Below are 14,573 nucleotides of genomic sequence, written 5' to 3' on the forward strand. Positions count from 1 at the left end.
GAAAATATTGTTTCATTTTTCATGTTAAGTTATATGCTTTGTTTGACCCACAGAAAAATATTTTTCATTTTTGTAAGAAAAAATCAAAACAACAACAACAACAATAAAAGCAGTTTTGAGTTAACCCAAACCAGATCTTTCTGATCCTGGAAAGGTCCATAAGTAGATGTAAAAGGAAACAGGTATAAGCAGTAGTTATCTTGGAAGAAGGATATAGAATACTGCTTCAGTTGATCCTGCAGCAGCTAATGATGCTCCAGAGAAAGCCCAGGGGTAAGATAAAGTAAGGGACATTATGATAATAGACTGGATCATTTACTCAATTTGTTCCAAATACTTCCTTCAGTTGATCAGGACTGCTGCTTGTTTGCATCTGTAATTAATTTCCCTCCTTCTAGTTTATGGAGGATTGTTAATCCAACATTGCAATTTGGAGTACCCTACATGCAGCTAGACATCAGTGGGAACTGCAAGCTTATTGTTAGTGGGGCTGGGGCTGTCTGAGCCTCACAGCAGGAGCCTCATGTCAAGCTGGAGGCCGCTGGCATTCCCTAGACAGTGGCACTGTAGATGAAAAAAAGCGGCATCAAATTCATACAAAATTGTTTTAAAGCCTTGTATCGGAAGAATGGATAACTTATTAAAAAATAATTGATTGGGAATTTTGTTGTGTTTAGACACTGTTGTCAGGAGGCACCATGTGTATGTGTCTGTCTAAAAAATAGACTTGATTACCAAGTGAGAGGATAGAAGCTACAAGTAAGATGTCACATTAAGGGAGCTTGGATGTTTATTTTGGAAATGCTAAAAGCTGCAAAAAGGGTTTTGGTGTCTTAAAAGGACAGACAGTAGTGCCCAGTTGTTTAAGAAAAGAATAAACAAGTGACATCAAGAGACCTGAACTCAATGCAACATTCAGGCAATGTCCGTGGGGCTGTTTACTTCAGCTCAGCAAATGGGCAGGCATCACATGCAGCAGAGTTAAGCTCTTGTGTTAAGTGAATATTTCCTATGCTATACATAGCAAAGAAGTCTGTTGCAGATGCAGTTAGACTGTGTTTGTGTAGTGTGAAATTTAAGGAATTCCACTGTGTGTCACAAAATAGCTACAGAAAAAAGATTTTAAGCATTCCTTTTCAAGTTGCACACATCTATAACTGTGCAGGCAAACAAGAAGCCTAGTCAGTGGGTATTGAGGTGATAGGTGATTGTAGCTCATTAAGAGACAGGATTCTCTGGGACAGATCATGGGCATCATTTTAGCTGTTGTATCCTTGTACGTAAGAAAAGAGTGGTTCTAGGGATCGATTCATTGATCATTTTAGAATTATTTTAGTATCCATCACCCAAGAGCATCCCTGTGATTAGTACTTATGTTTCTCTTCTGTAAAATGTGCTTTATTTTTCAGGGTAAGTTAATTTTTCACACTTTTTGTTTTCCTTAATGTCTACTCCAGTAAACATTCACTGCTGTAGGATCCGGTTTTTTGCAAGTGGATTTTTTCTTAAAAAGGGCTCTAGTGAAGACTTCTGCAACTGTGGTGGTGAATGAAGTACCGGATTCAAGGGTGTATTGTTCTTTTTCTTTTTCTTCACCAGATTTTTCAGTTTCTGAAAGAAGGGGACAAAAAACAGAATTCTAACCTGATGTGCAAATAGTAGAAAATTTGGGCCCTGCTTTTAAATTATTGGTGAAGTCTGATTTCAGATCTCCTGCAGATATGAATGCTGAGTATGTAGGTAGTAGTGTCTCTTTCTTCTGATATTTCCCTTTGCATGCTCATATAAAGTTGGTCTAAGAAAGATGGTTTAGCAGTTATTTCAATTAGTGATGATTCCGTGGCCCCCTCAGCTGATGCAATGTATCACCCTCCCTACCTTGACAGCATGTCACTACTTGTATGACCGTTCTAGCAGGAACACCTGCCTACAACCTTTAATCTGATACCACTTGCTTCACTCCTACATGCCAGATTTACTCTTTGGGCTTCCACAGCTATCTTGAAATCTGATCTTCCAAGACACCCACTCCAATAGAGCATCATGGTACTTGGAGGGAGTGGAATATAGAAGTGAGATGAATATATGCCAAATGTTGCTGTCATTAAGGTTACATTCTAGAAATGAGCACTTTTTGTTTTAAACATGATATACTGAAGTAATTTGAATTGTCTCTGTAATTATCATATTTGTGCATTGCTGTGCTTCAGGGTTCAAAATAGATGAGGTAGACAGTATGAGGCTGAGGGGGATCTGTAAGATCAAGAAAGATGCAGAAAATGCAAGTAGGGAATGAATTTACCATTTCTCACAATAATAAGATTAGGGGGCATTCATTCAGACTATGAAGCAGCATGTTTGAAACAAACAAAAGTATGTCTTTTTTGATGTAACTCAAATTACAGAAGTAATTGCTCCATCATGTTGGGCTCAGAAGAGATTAGTCGAATTCATACAGGAAAGATCCAGCAGTGACAATGATCTAACAAGTGATTTAGGAAGGTTAATAGGTATGTGATTGCTGAAAGCTGGGAGATCCTGCCAGCAATGGTTCTGTCCCATCTCTACAGTCTTCTCCTGAGAATCAGCTACAGGGCAGTGTCAAAGAGAGGGTGCTGGGCTACAAGTTCCTTTGGTGTAAGACGAACTATGACTATAGTAAATCTAGGAATGTGTTTTGTTTTGTTTTGTTTTTTCCTTAATGACACTTTCAGCCAGCTTTCTGACTGGAAATATTCAGAATATAATGATTTTTAAAGGCACTTATTTTCTGAGTTCAGGGTTGCTAATAATTCTCTTACAAATACAAGATAACCTCAGTGGTGTTTTGTTGCTAACATTTGAGGAAAGTCTGCAGTATTTATCAGTAGTTCATCTCTCTATCACAGTGTTCTGCACTGCATCTTAGAGAAATCTTCCAAAAGTTTCAAACAGTAGCTTACAGAAGAGCTAGCAGGATCAACTCCCTGGATCATGAGTCAAAGTCCTATTTTTAGAAGTCTCCAAAGAATTTAATGCTATAGTAAGTGAATTGTACTGTGGCTCCCAAATGCTTTGGAGACTTTGAAGATGAGACTCAGATTTCTGAGGGGCTTAAGTGCTTATGAAAATGCTGACATGAAAGAAAAATGTCAGAAGGAAGGAAGAGAAGTTCATGGGAGGAAGTGGACAGTGGACATACTGCTCTTGACATTGACTTTGTATAGTGTTTCCACTTTTGTATCTTCCTGCTTGTGGGTTTGGTTTCAGGTACCCTTAGCAGACCTTTCTCCCTCGATGGTATCCAAACAGGACACTCGATCAGAATAGGTTGTTTACGCCAAATACTGCAGGAAGCTCTAAGCCAGATCAGGGTAAAATACCAGTGGAGCTAGTCTGAAAAGTTTGTCAGATAAATTAACTGAGAAACCAAAAGCATTTGTTTATTTAATAAACAAAACATCCATCTTTATCAACTGTACTGTTTCCTACCCTTTGATATTGTTCCACACTACCACTCTCTAGAGGACCTCATCTTACCAAGGTACAGAACACAAGTTTGATTATGTGAAGGCGGTGGGCCAAAAAGCTAGAGGCCTTATGCAAATTCAGATATGCATCAATTTGCATAATGCTTCTGATATATAGATAGATCTATGTATGTATGTGTGTATATATGCAGCCATTAACTCTCCTCCTCTTTTGAAAGACACTTCTCCTTTCCCAGCCTCTCCCTGAGCTGGCTCTTCCCTATTCCTTGTTGTCCTTGATGATGACTGGCCAATTTGAAATCCAGGCCCTTATCATAGGGCCCTTATCATTCCTCCCTGGAATCATAGGTTTGTCATTCTGGTCTAAACTCTGTATAAGTAGCTCTTGTGCTGCTTGTCATCTTAGCTATTTATTTGCGTGAGTAAGGAGTAGTTAAGGGCTGTGGAAACTGAGTTATTGTAGGTGCTTCGATCAGGGATTGTCTTTGGTAGATGTAATCACAGGACAGTTCTTTGTGATGAGTATTACAGAGAATGGCTTTAGGACATATATTCACTTTCTACTAGTTTTTCCTCTTTTTGAGGATGAGGGTTTGAGGAGCCATGTGGAATAACCATCTGAGCTCAGCTCAGGTGAGAACCTTTTTCCATCTTTTTGTGAGCTTGGGTTGCATAGGTTTACTGAAACCTTGCTCCAGCTTCCACACCCTGGGATCATCATCAAGGATTTTGAGGCTCAGCTCTCCCGTAAGCACTGGATAATGTACTGTAGGAATCAGCATACTGTCAGGTGGTGAGGCTAAGCAGGGTGAAAAAACTTTTGCCAGATAAGGAGCCTTAGAAAAGGATTTGAGTTTCCACGCACCAGTTTAAAGGAAGGGAGACCTGCACCTGCTGCCTTGGGGCTGCCATCCTCCGGGAGACAAACCTGGTCCCGGATAAGATGACCAGTGGTAGCTGATCTTGTGCAAACGGTTGCCAAAGACAACATGTCTTTTTGCTTTTAAAAAAAATATTTCTTTTTTATAAAGAGTAGAGTAATAAAGAAAGTGAGCTTTGTATTTATGCTTAATAAATTTTGGGGGGCTTAGAGTTAGATGTTTGAGTTTAGGGATTTTACATCGTAAGTGGCTTTTTTTTTATATCTAGAGTTAGGCCCTGGGGTGCAGGTCTCCAGCAGGTGTAAACTGTCACAGACTGGCAACAATTAAAGCTCCTGAGGATCCACCCTCAGTTTTTCAAAACAGTCAACAGCCCAGTTTGACATGTAGAGCCTCCAAAACTGGAGCCAGAAGAGCTTTATTGAAAACCTGGCTACTTATTTTGGTGTTTACGTGGATTTTTATCTCTAGAAAATCTCGTCCAAAATGCAATCTCACATATGCTGCATTACCGATGTTTACACATTCAGCTGGGTAACTTGAGCTGCTCTGAACAAGAGTTGCACGAACAATGAAAAAAAGAAAAAGCCCCTTTGGCAGCTATTTCATTTGTAAGCTTTGTAAGCTTTCATATACGTAAAGGAATTATTTTTTCAGATCTACCAAAGCTTGAGCTCCTTGGAGTTGATGGAGTTCTCTCTCCCAGCTTCAGAAAACCTTTTTTACCCCATTCTCTAAACTGGGTTAGTAATAGGCTGATCATAAAGTGACTTTATTGGAAAGAGAGTTTACCAACTAAATAATTCGGTAAATATTTTCTGGGCAGCCATGTCCAATAGATTGCTTGGTGTGGTGGATAATAGGCAGTACTGACTTTTAAGACTGCAGTAGGACAGAGTGCTCCAAAAAGCCTGACCCTAGTAGGACTGAGGCCCGAGAAGAGAAAATGTTAATCCTACACCACCAGATCAAGATTTATTGGAAGGCTTGTGGTATGGAGATAGAGATATAGTAGTCCTAGATCCCAGCTGCTCCCTTTCTTCAACTCCTTCTCTTCATAAGTACATATTAAAAAAATTCTGAGGCAAGTAATTGAAAACAATTGGAAGAAATTCCTCACAGTAAAACTTTTTAAAGAGTTTAAATTGTAATAACTTTTATTCCAGCATATGGATTTGGGACTTGGTGGTAAATTGAGCTGTCTTTTCACGGAAGTGGTAAATCATCAGCATTTACTATCAAGAGCAGAAAAAAATGTTTATAAATCATTGCATTTGTTTCAGATTATTCATCAGAGCTGGAAGGCAATTCCAAGTTCAAGCTGCTTTGTGATATGATAAACAGAGCGCTGGGAGGGCTGTGTACTTTGTAGCAAAATTTGGGGGTTTGTACATGTACCAACTGAGACTTTTGCCTTCAGTAAGTGTTCAACTAATCTTCCAGAGAGGAGGATCTAGATTCCAGTGTGCTGTTTTGAAGGAATACGTTTGAGTTGGTGCTTATAGGGCAAGCAAGGCCTGCTGACTCACAGAGGAAGGGTCTCAGAAAGTTGTCTGATTTATCTTTCCTTCTTATACTGCAGTAGGCAAGGAAAGTCTTCATTTCTCCTTTTCCTTGGCCTGCAAAACTGCTCTGATGAGTTATGAAAAAGTTCAAATCAGGAAGAGAGCAAAAATTGAGGGCAGGTAGGATTTTGATACAGAAAATTTGAGGCAATAGTGCTTAACATTTCCTGGTAAATAAAAAGAGGGAGAAGGACTGTCTACGCACTTGCATTGTAGTTCAAGTCAGGAGGAGCCTGCCTAGTTTCCCTGGGTACTGCTGCAATTACCCTAGAGGTTTTTTGCTCTGTGAGAAAGAGCTGTTGAGTGAAGCACAGGCAGCACACCAGCACAAACAGCAATAGTAGGCTTAGCTGAGCAAGCTGCCGGAGCTAGCCAACAGTTGTTTGCTGCATTAGTTACTGGGTGAGTTTCTCCAGCATTTCAGAGCATCCTGGCCTTGCCTGCAAGAGTACTGACAAAAGCAGCTTGGTTTTACCTTAGTGTATTGTGGCTAGTCCTGGAGGAATTAATTTCTGCAGTAGCTGTGCCAGCTCTTCTGAGTTTTTGAATGTTGTGAATCATTTAGCTTTGTTGTGTTTTTTCCCCTCTCCAAAAATAAAATGAAAGCAAAACACACACCAACCCATTTGCTGACATGTTGGCACACACAGTGAAATAGCTAACTGGTTGCAGAGTCTCCATAAAAACGGAAAGCATAGAATTTTCAGGTGGCAAGTCGCTTTTATCAAAAAAAAAAAAAAAAAAAGAGCAAATGGATATGATATACCTTTTATGAGGCAAACCAGGAGAGTTAAAAGGTTGAATGTGGGTCAGATATCTTTTAGTGGCAGTGGTTCCCCAATGCTGAAACATATGTGTCTGTTAAACACAACAGCATAAAAACTTCTATGCCAAAAAGAGGTGATGGGGGGTAGGCAGGGACCCTCAAAACAGCCAGTAGCTAATGCTGCCTTTGTGGTTTTATATATTTGCCTATTAAAATGACAATACAGACATGGAACATTTAGATTTAAGAAGCCTTCTTTTCATTAAACAACATTAAACAAACTGACAAAGTAGGGGGTTATGACTCCAGTAATTGAAACATGCTGTTCTGTTCAAGACCAGAACTCTATAAAGACTCTTTTCACCCAGTAATGCCCTTTGTGTTTGCCTGCTACCCCTACTAGAAATTACTGTAGGCCTGAAGTATGTCTTTCCAAGTGGAGTGGGAATGACAGAGTGCAACACCACACTTGGCAGATGGGGTCACAGCCTTTTTAGGATGTTAACATTCATTGTTCATTGGAAATCAATTTGCAGCTCAGAATACTTGGAGACTTAGCTGGACTCCCCTCCCCAGTGTTTTTTTATGTTACCTTTAAACCTAGTATGCAGGAAAAAGAATTAGGTGGATTAATTTGGATTAACTGATGGGGTTCGGGTAGTTTTCATTAGCTTAATTTACAGTGTGCTTTTTCATGGATTCCTTGCTCTTATAGATGTATATTCTGAATCTGTGCATTATCTTACATTTCTTTTTCCTTCTCTCTTCTAGATGTTGATGAGTGTCAGGATAACAATGGAGGGTGCCAGCAGATTTGTGTAAATACTATGGGAAGCTATGAATGTCAGTGCAAAGAGGGCTTTTTTCTGAGTGATAACCAGCATACCTGTATTCATCGCTCCATTGGTAAGTTTTCAGTGTGCTCTTTAGAATAACTGTGTTCAATCAGAAATGCAGAAACTGTTTAGGGGGATTTTTTTTATCCCCAGAGCTCCCAAAATCATGTTACTGGTTGGTTGGAACTGACTGACTCCTCTGCTACCCAAACTTGTAACAAAACTATAAATAGGACAGGGGAAAAGACTTTAGTTTGACATAGAAATTATACTCGGTTCAAACAGCAGGCTCTTTGGGCAGGCAGAGGCAGATTTTCAAATGGCAACTTTCTGCTTCTGAGTTTCCAAGACTTAAAAATTTCTCATCTGTTTATTGTATAATAGTTCAACTTTCTTCCACCTTTGAGAGCATGGTATCTTAAATCAAAATGAAACAGCTTGTTGCTTCTGGAAGTTATATAGGTTATGTTTTTTTTGCCAGTCGTGTAACTCATTGCTTCATTGCAGAATGATGATGGCTGATATTATATTGACACAGCATTTTCTTTGGTTCAGTACCCTGTCTAGAGTGGATTAGGAGACTGCTTCTCTGTTGCCTATGCACTAGCAGTAGAAATAAGGAATCCCTGCAACACTGTGATCCTTGTCTGCTGCTGCTTTTGACTAGAATAAGCAGCTCTCCCTTTTCTGTACATGTCAGACATGGAAGACAAGTTTGAGAGGAAAGAGAGAAAAGAAAACAGCATAGCTATAAATCTTTGCAATTAAGTGGACTATTTCTGTGTTCATTCAGACTTCTGGTGACCCTGGCAGCAGTGGGAATATATGCTAGCAAACTCATTTACCAATAGGCAATACCAAATGACAAAAATTGACCAGATGAGTCTGGTGATCAAGAGTGTAAGCATGCTGTAAATTTCAACAAGCCACACAAATGGTTCTGAACTATTTTAAGTCAGCAAAATTAACCAGAAAATGCTAGCTGGACACAGAATACAAATTTAGTCACTCTGTTGACAGGAAAGCAAAATGTTGCACTGTACCATCTCAGAAATGTAAGTGTGTTTCTGGCACTGTGTGTCTGCTTACACAGAATTGTAAAGACAAATAGTAATTTTCATTTTCAGAAATGCAAATCTCTGGAATATATTCACAGATCCACTTTTCAGCATGATTATTAAATTTTAAGCAATTGAGGTATTTTGATTATGACAAGAACATAGAATTAAGCTCCATTAACCAATGCATTTTAAAGGTTGTTACCTAATAGGTTTTTAGTCATTCTTTTCAACATAAATTGTTCAAATTTCTGTCCAGTGTAAAGTAACCCTGACACAAAGATATCCAACAGAGCAAAGAATAGTAGCTTGAGGCTTAATGAAAACCACTTGCCGAGTACTGCGATACAATCATTATTTCAATTTGCACATTATAAAAATTCCCAGCTGCAATAAAAGAGAATTTAGTTATCTGAGATGGAAACTAATGAAATAAATGAAAAATGAGACTCTAAAGGCAAAAGTTTCTTCTAAAGAATAGATTTATTGAGGGAAAAGGGTAAGTTTTTATGGCAAAGAAGATTCCTAGTTTGCTGGAAGGACTGGGGCGGTGGATTTAAAGGTTGGCTGCTGTATGCACATAATAAATATGCATGGGAATAATATATTTGTGTTAACTTGTTTACAAAGAAAATGTCATATAAGATGTGGACATTTAATTTGAAGCAACATCTTCAAATTATTTTAGATCTGAAAAGACCAACCAAATAGACTGATGGTCATTGCAAAGTGCTTTATGAGCAAACAGTTTGTAGCTTTTCAAAAATAAAGTACCAATTTACAATAACAGCAAATATTACACTGTAGTGCCATGGTTCCCCACAGAAATACATCAGGTGGGTATGCTGGAGGAAGGAAATGAGATTAAATGATCTCTTTCCGTTGTCAGTTGACTGAACTGCAAATAGTAAACATGCATGGTGAGAAAGTAAATGTTTTTTTTAATATCTGTGTTTACTCACTTTCATCTGTCTCACTTGTAAGTGCCGCTACAGAAACTGCTGGAACGCAAAAATACACATCAACATATTTAGCCAGAATTGTGCCTATGGCTAGATTGTGTGTATATCTCTGTTGGTAAACAAGGCTGAAGTGGACAAAGGCACACCACATAGCCAGCGTTGCAATCCAAACACAAAGGTGCTGACTTGCCAAAGCCCTTTAGCAAGCTTGTTGACTTTGAGCATAATAAGATCCATTAATTGCAGTGGGATTACTTCTCTGTCTCTGAAAAACGCATGTGCAGTCACACAATCTCAGTGTCCTTGACATTACCTAAAGTCTCTTCAAGGACTCAGCTAGTCTAAAACAATCAGCCACAAGGTTCTTCATGCAGTTTACTGCCACCTTTTCCCTCCTGTTTTCAAATGCCTTGGGAAAAGGGGAGAAGCATTCTGCAAGGTGCTTAGGATGTACTTGGAGTTGGGATGAGTTCAGCATGGAGGGAGCAGTACCAAGCCTAAGCAATGCCCTGTCTGCAGGCCCAGTTCTCCTGCCTCAGCCATCAGCAAGGCTGGTGCTAATCATGTGCTTTAAGCTCATCAGCTCGTTCAAGTGATGTGGTAGCTTCAGAATTGAAAAAGGGCATTTGATATTCTCTTGGGGGTGGAGCAGAGGAAGGAATATGTCCCTTTTTGCACTAAGCAGCCGAAGGCAAGATGTCTTCTGGTATGAGGCACCTGCCTTAAAATTGTCAGCTGCTGTGTGAACTTCCTCAGCTTCCAGAGATGCGCTGTGCCTGCCCCAGTGTTTCAGGGTGTGTATTGTACCACTGTGCTCCTACCCATAAGCTGTGGTTAAAAGCCATGCTGGAGTTCATGGTAGGAGCTTTTAATATCATTCTTGTGTCCCAAATTACATGTTTGCTTGCTATCTAGAAGTGTTCTTATTATTTCCTGCGGACAAAAAAGATTAATGATCCACAGAGAAATATGAATTTATACCAATGGAAGGCCAGGCTGACATTAAAGTCAGGGCAAACCCTGGTTTCCCAGTATTTGCTTTGTTTCACTGTCTTCATTACAGGCCTACTAATGTCTTATATTTAGTCTCAGTATCTTTTGGGAGGATACTATATCCAGGAGAACCTACCTCATTTATTTTTTGCATAAAGCTTAATTTCCCTTTGCTGAGTCAGATTTCAGTACTAGTTTACTTACAATAATGATAGCAACAGTGGGGAGAGAGAATGGGAGGGTGAATGGATTGTAAAAGATAAGGAGAACTTAACAGTTGTTTATCGTAGTACATCTTAATTGCATTAGTAGGTGTGAACACTGTGAATTATACCAGAGACACGTTTGTGTTTGTCTCCTCATGACTTAAAAAGAAACCAGAATAAAACAGCTGTTACTGTATCATCTCCAGCTCCAGAGGGAGCATGTGTTTAATAAATGTGGAGATCACTATCGTACACTACAGCTGTGACTGAGTCAGGTGAGTGTGTTACAGCGTGTTTTCCCTTAATTTGATGATAAGCCAAAAGCCCCAATTCGGCAAAGCCTCTAGGCACATCCTTGTCCTAGTGATAGCAAAGTTGGTTAAAAATCTGATTTGAGCTTCAAAAGCATCAAAATAGACAGAGTTTAGCTATATGCCTGTATCTCTGCTGAAGTTCAGAGTGACCAGAATGAAGGGTATGGTATGTCCCATTTGCATTATAACTATAAAAGGTATTCTGGTCAGGAGCCCTGGCTACAAACTGTCTCACCAACCAAAGTTCTCAGCTGAAGTGTTACAGAAAGCCATTGCTGTCCCACCTCCAGAGGACAAGTCTCCTAAAGCACAACGGTTGTTTGTTTACAAGCCCGATACTTCAGGAGTTCTGTGGCTAGGAAGACTTCTGTCATTTTGGATTCCATCCCCTGAATATCTGCCTAAAGCATAGTTATATTAATGGTCTTATATCTACTAATCATCACTGCTGATGTTTTTATACAGCTGTTGCCAAGTGAACTAAAAAGGCAGGTGCAATTAGGAGTGGTAATTACAAGTGGAGACAAGAAGAGGTGGAGAAGTACCAGACGATAGAAGGCTGGAAATTATGATGGTCTGGTCAAACGGTGGAAAAGCTTTTTATATGGTTGTCACTATCATTTTCAAGCCTGTTAAAAAACCATTTGGCAAGGAAACGCTTTTTCACTTCCTTTATCCCATTAGCCTTACGTTCTTAGTAGAGTTAGGGAGTTTGACATAAAGTCAAGCTACCACAACTTAGCAAATTAGTGTGCTACAGAGTCTCAAAACCAGCTTGTCTCTTTCTGCACTAAAAGTGTAACAGTTTAGTCCCAGAGGAAAGGAAAACATGCAAAGCCAAGTTGTATTGCATTTGTTGTGGGCTTAGTGGGCTTATGAAATAGCTTACCATGCTTGTGCTGATACATAGTAACTTATTAAACTTGATTATATATTTAAGCCCTGTTAATTTTGCAGTAGTAGCATAGGAGTCCGTCAGTCAGCTGACATCAAACTACCAAGTTTCTTCTTGTTCTGAGGATTATAAAACCACCTTTGTTCAATTTTTTTCATTCCCATGATTTTAATTTCCATGATTTATTTTTATTCCTTACCTATTTTCTTAGTTCAGTGTGATTTTATAGTGGTGGAATAATGTGTTAGGACTCCCTGGGAGGAAGCATGATCCCCAGTCAGTGCAGGAGAGGTTACAGGTTGGGATCCTGGACTTTATTCCCATCTCTGGTGCTGATGCCTTGTGGGACTCTGGGCAAGAAGGTTATCTTGACTCAGTATTTCTGCAAAGTGCTTTAGAGGACAGAGGTGCTTTTTCTGCAGAAAGCACAATAATCTACTCATATTTAGATTAATGTAGAAGGGTGACTTTAAATAATTAAGTGTTGCCTGCACTGTTCCAGACTTTATGAAGTACAAGGTTTCTCATCTCAACTATGAAAGCTCTTTCATGATGATGTAACGGGTTAAATTACTCCATTACTTGAATATACTTTGCCATAGCTACCCTGAGTACAGGCACCCCATTCATTTTAAAATGAAATTTTAAGGAAATTTTAAGGAAATTTTAAGGAAATCAATCAATTAGATAACATAATAAGAAAACCTTTCAGGCAGCGTAAATTTTATCTGGACAAATATACTGCTGTCTTGGAAGCTTTTTCCTAAAACTCCACACAGTATAACCTAAGTGTGATAGAAACTTGTCTGTTTATACATTCCCATGATACATTTTGAATAAATAGTTCAATTGATTATCTTTCACAGAATGTAGGATACAGAATATATCCAGGAAAAAAGGCTGAATACATCTTATTGTGCCCTGTTAGAAGGGTATAAACTATGAAAATTGCTGTACGTTGGCTTCAGGGATTCTTAGTTTCTCCAGCAGCCTGCATGAAGGGCACCTCAAATTTACTTTCTCCATTCTTCTGGAATGGAAGGAGTTTGTAATTTGTCTGGAGGGAAAATGCAACAGGTGAAAACATCTGGTATAAGTAAAAAATAATCTGTTAGGCCTGATCTCCCTCCTCTCATATATCAGTGATTTATCATTATTAGGACTAGTAAAGTTACACTGATACAAAACTAATTTAAGTGTAATCTGACTTAAGTCCAGCTGTGAGGGGAAGCAGTAACTATATAATCATAAAAACAGTACTAGGTGACAGTTTAGGACTAGATGTGAGAGTAAGCAGTCTCATAGAATCATAGAACAGCCCAGGCTGGAAGGGACCTTTACAGATTATCTGGTCCAACCTTTTGTGGGAAAGGTAGCCTAGAGGAGAACATCAAGTGCCCTGTCTAGTCACATCTTGAAAACTGCCGGCAATGAGGACTCTACCATGTCCCTGGGGAGATTGTTCCAGTAAATGATTGTTCTCATGGTAAAAAATTTCTTTCTTATGTCAAGATAAAACCTCTCCTGGTGCAACTTGTACCCATTGCCCTTTGTTTTCTCCATGTGACTCCTTGTGAAAAGAGAGCCTCCATCCTCTTTGTAGCTGCCCTTTAAGTACCATCCAAATAAAGCTGAGTCTCTTCAAATAAAACTGCAAAAGCAGAGTTTTAGGTATCAAAATTGTCAGTAGTTTTTTGTTGGGTTTTTTTTCCCCTTCAGCTTTTCACATTAAGGTCTTCAATAAATGTCCGCTCAAATGGCGACTGCTTAGGATGTCATAGAACTGGAGGCAAAGACATGTCACTTTTGGCTTACAAAAATTTTTAATGCATCTGAAACCTGAGTCTGCAATCTTCCTTTTATAGGTAAGAAAACTGAGGTGTAAATACTACAGTATTGTCTAAAGCTCTTGTGACTGTGTCTGAATTGCAGGATAGATTCACTCCATTAGAGCAGCTGCAGTGCTGCTCCTCAGAGCAGTTCAGATGGAAACCAGGATGTGAGGAAATGATATAGGATATGAAATCAAGATAAAGTTTTAGTACATCCCAAGTTGCAAAGTTAAATACATCCAAGTAGAGTTGATTGCAGGCCCTTGTTGAGTTCCTGGGAACCAATTCAGACTCATGTCATACTTATACGCAACAAAATATGATGAAGACGCTACATATTCTACCTCAGTTTTATAGCTCACTTGCCTTCTGAAGGAAAAATATTGTGCTTCAAAATTTTCTGGGACTTTGAATTGGGTTTAATTCAGAAAGAAAACTAAATTTGGTTGAGTAATCAATACCCTCTGCTCTTTTGCTTCAGCTGAGATTGAATGCACTAGTAAAACAACTGGTTAGCAGGATGCAATGGTAATGAGTTCATTGAAACTTAAAGGAGAAATTTCCCAATGCTCAGGATTGAAATCTGGGATTGAATTCTAAGAGTATTGTGTAGAAGCTGTCCTGAAACAGGTCCCATATTTAAGTGTACTCATCAGAACAGACATAAATATTTTAAAAATTTTAAAAAAAAGAAAATAAAACTGAAAAAAATTAAGGCCTGGATGTACTAGAAAACATTAACCGCTAAGAAATCTAGAAGTCACATGTGTAAATTGCATGTAGATGCACAGCTGA

At 38.9% G+C, this 14,573-nt stretch overlaps 1 protein-coding gene across 1 annotated transcript in view; it reads left to right on the forward strand.

Annotated features, from left to right (window-relative positions):
• LOC104616453 (signal peptide, CUB and EGF-like domain-containing protein 1) overlaps positions 1 to 14,573 on the forward strand; it is a gene marked incomplete at both ends in the record, with an annotated part of 85,860 nt that overhangs the window by 15,005 nt on the left and 56,282 nt on the right. The window contains one exon of the mRNA XM_010281472.1: positions 7,454 to 7,588. Within this exon, the coding sequence (XP_010279774.1) occupies positions 7,454 to 7,588 (135 nt within the window). The remainder of the gene's footprint in view (positions 1 to 7,453; positions 7,589 to 14,573) is intronic.

The sequence above is a fragment of the Phaethon lepturus genome, unplaced genomic scaffold, assembly GCF_000687285.1.
Source record: "Phaethon lepturus isolate BGI_N335 unplaced genomic scaffold, ASM68728v1 scaffold11772, whole genome shotgun sequence".
NCBI lineage: Eukaryota > Metazoa > Chordata > Aves > Phaethontiformes > Phaethontidae > Phaethon > Phaethon lepturus.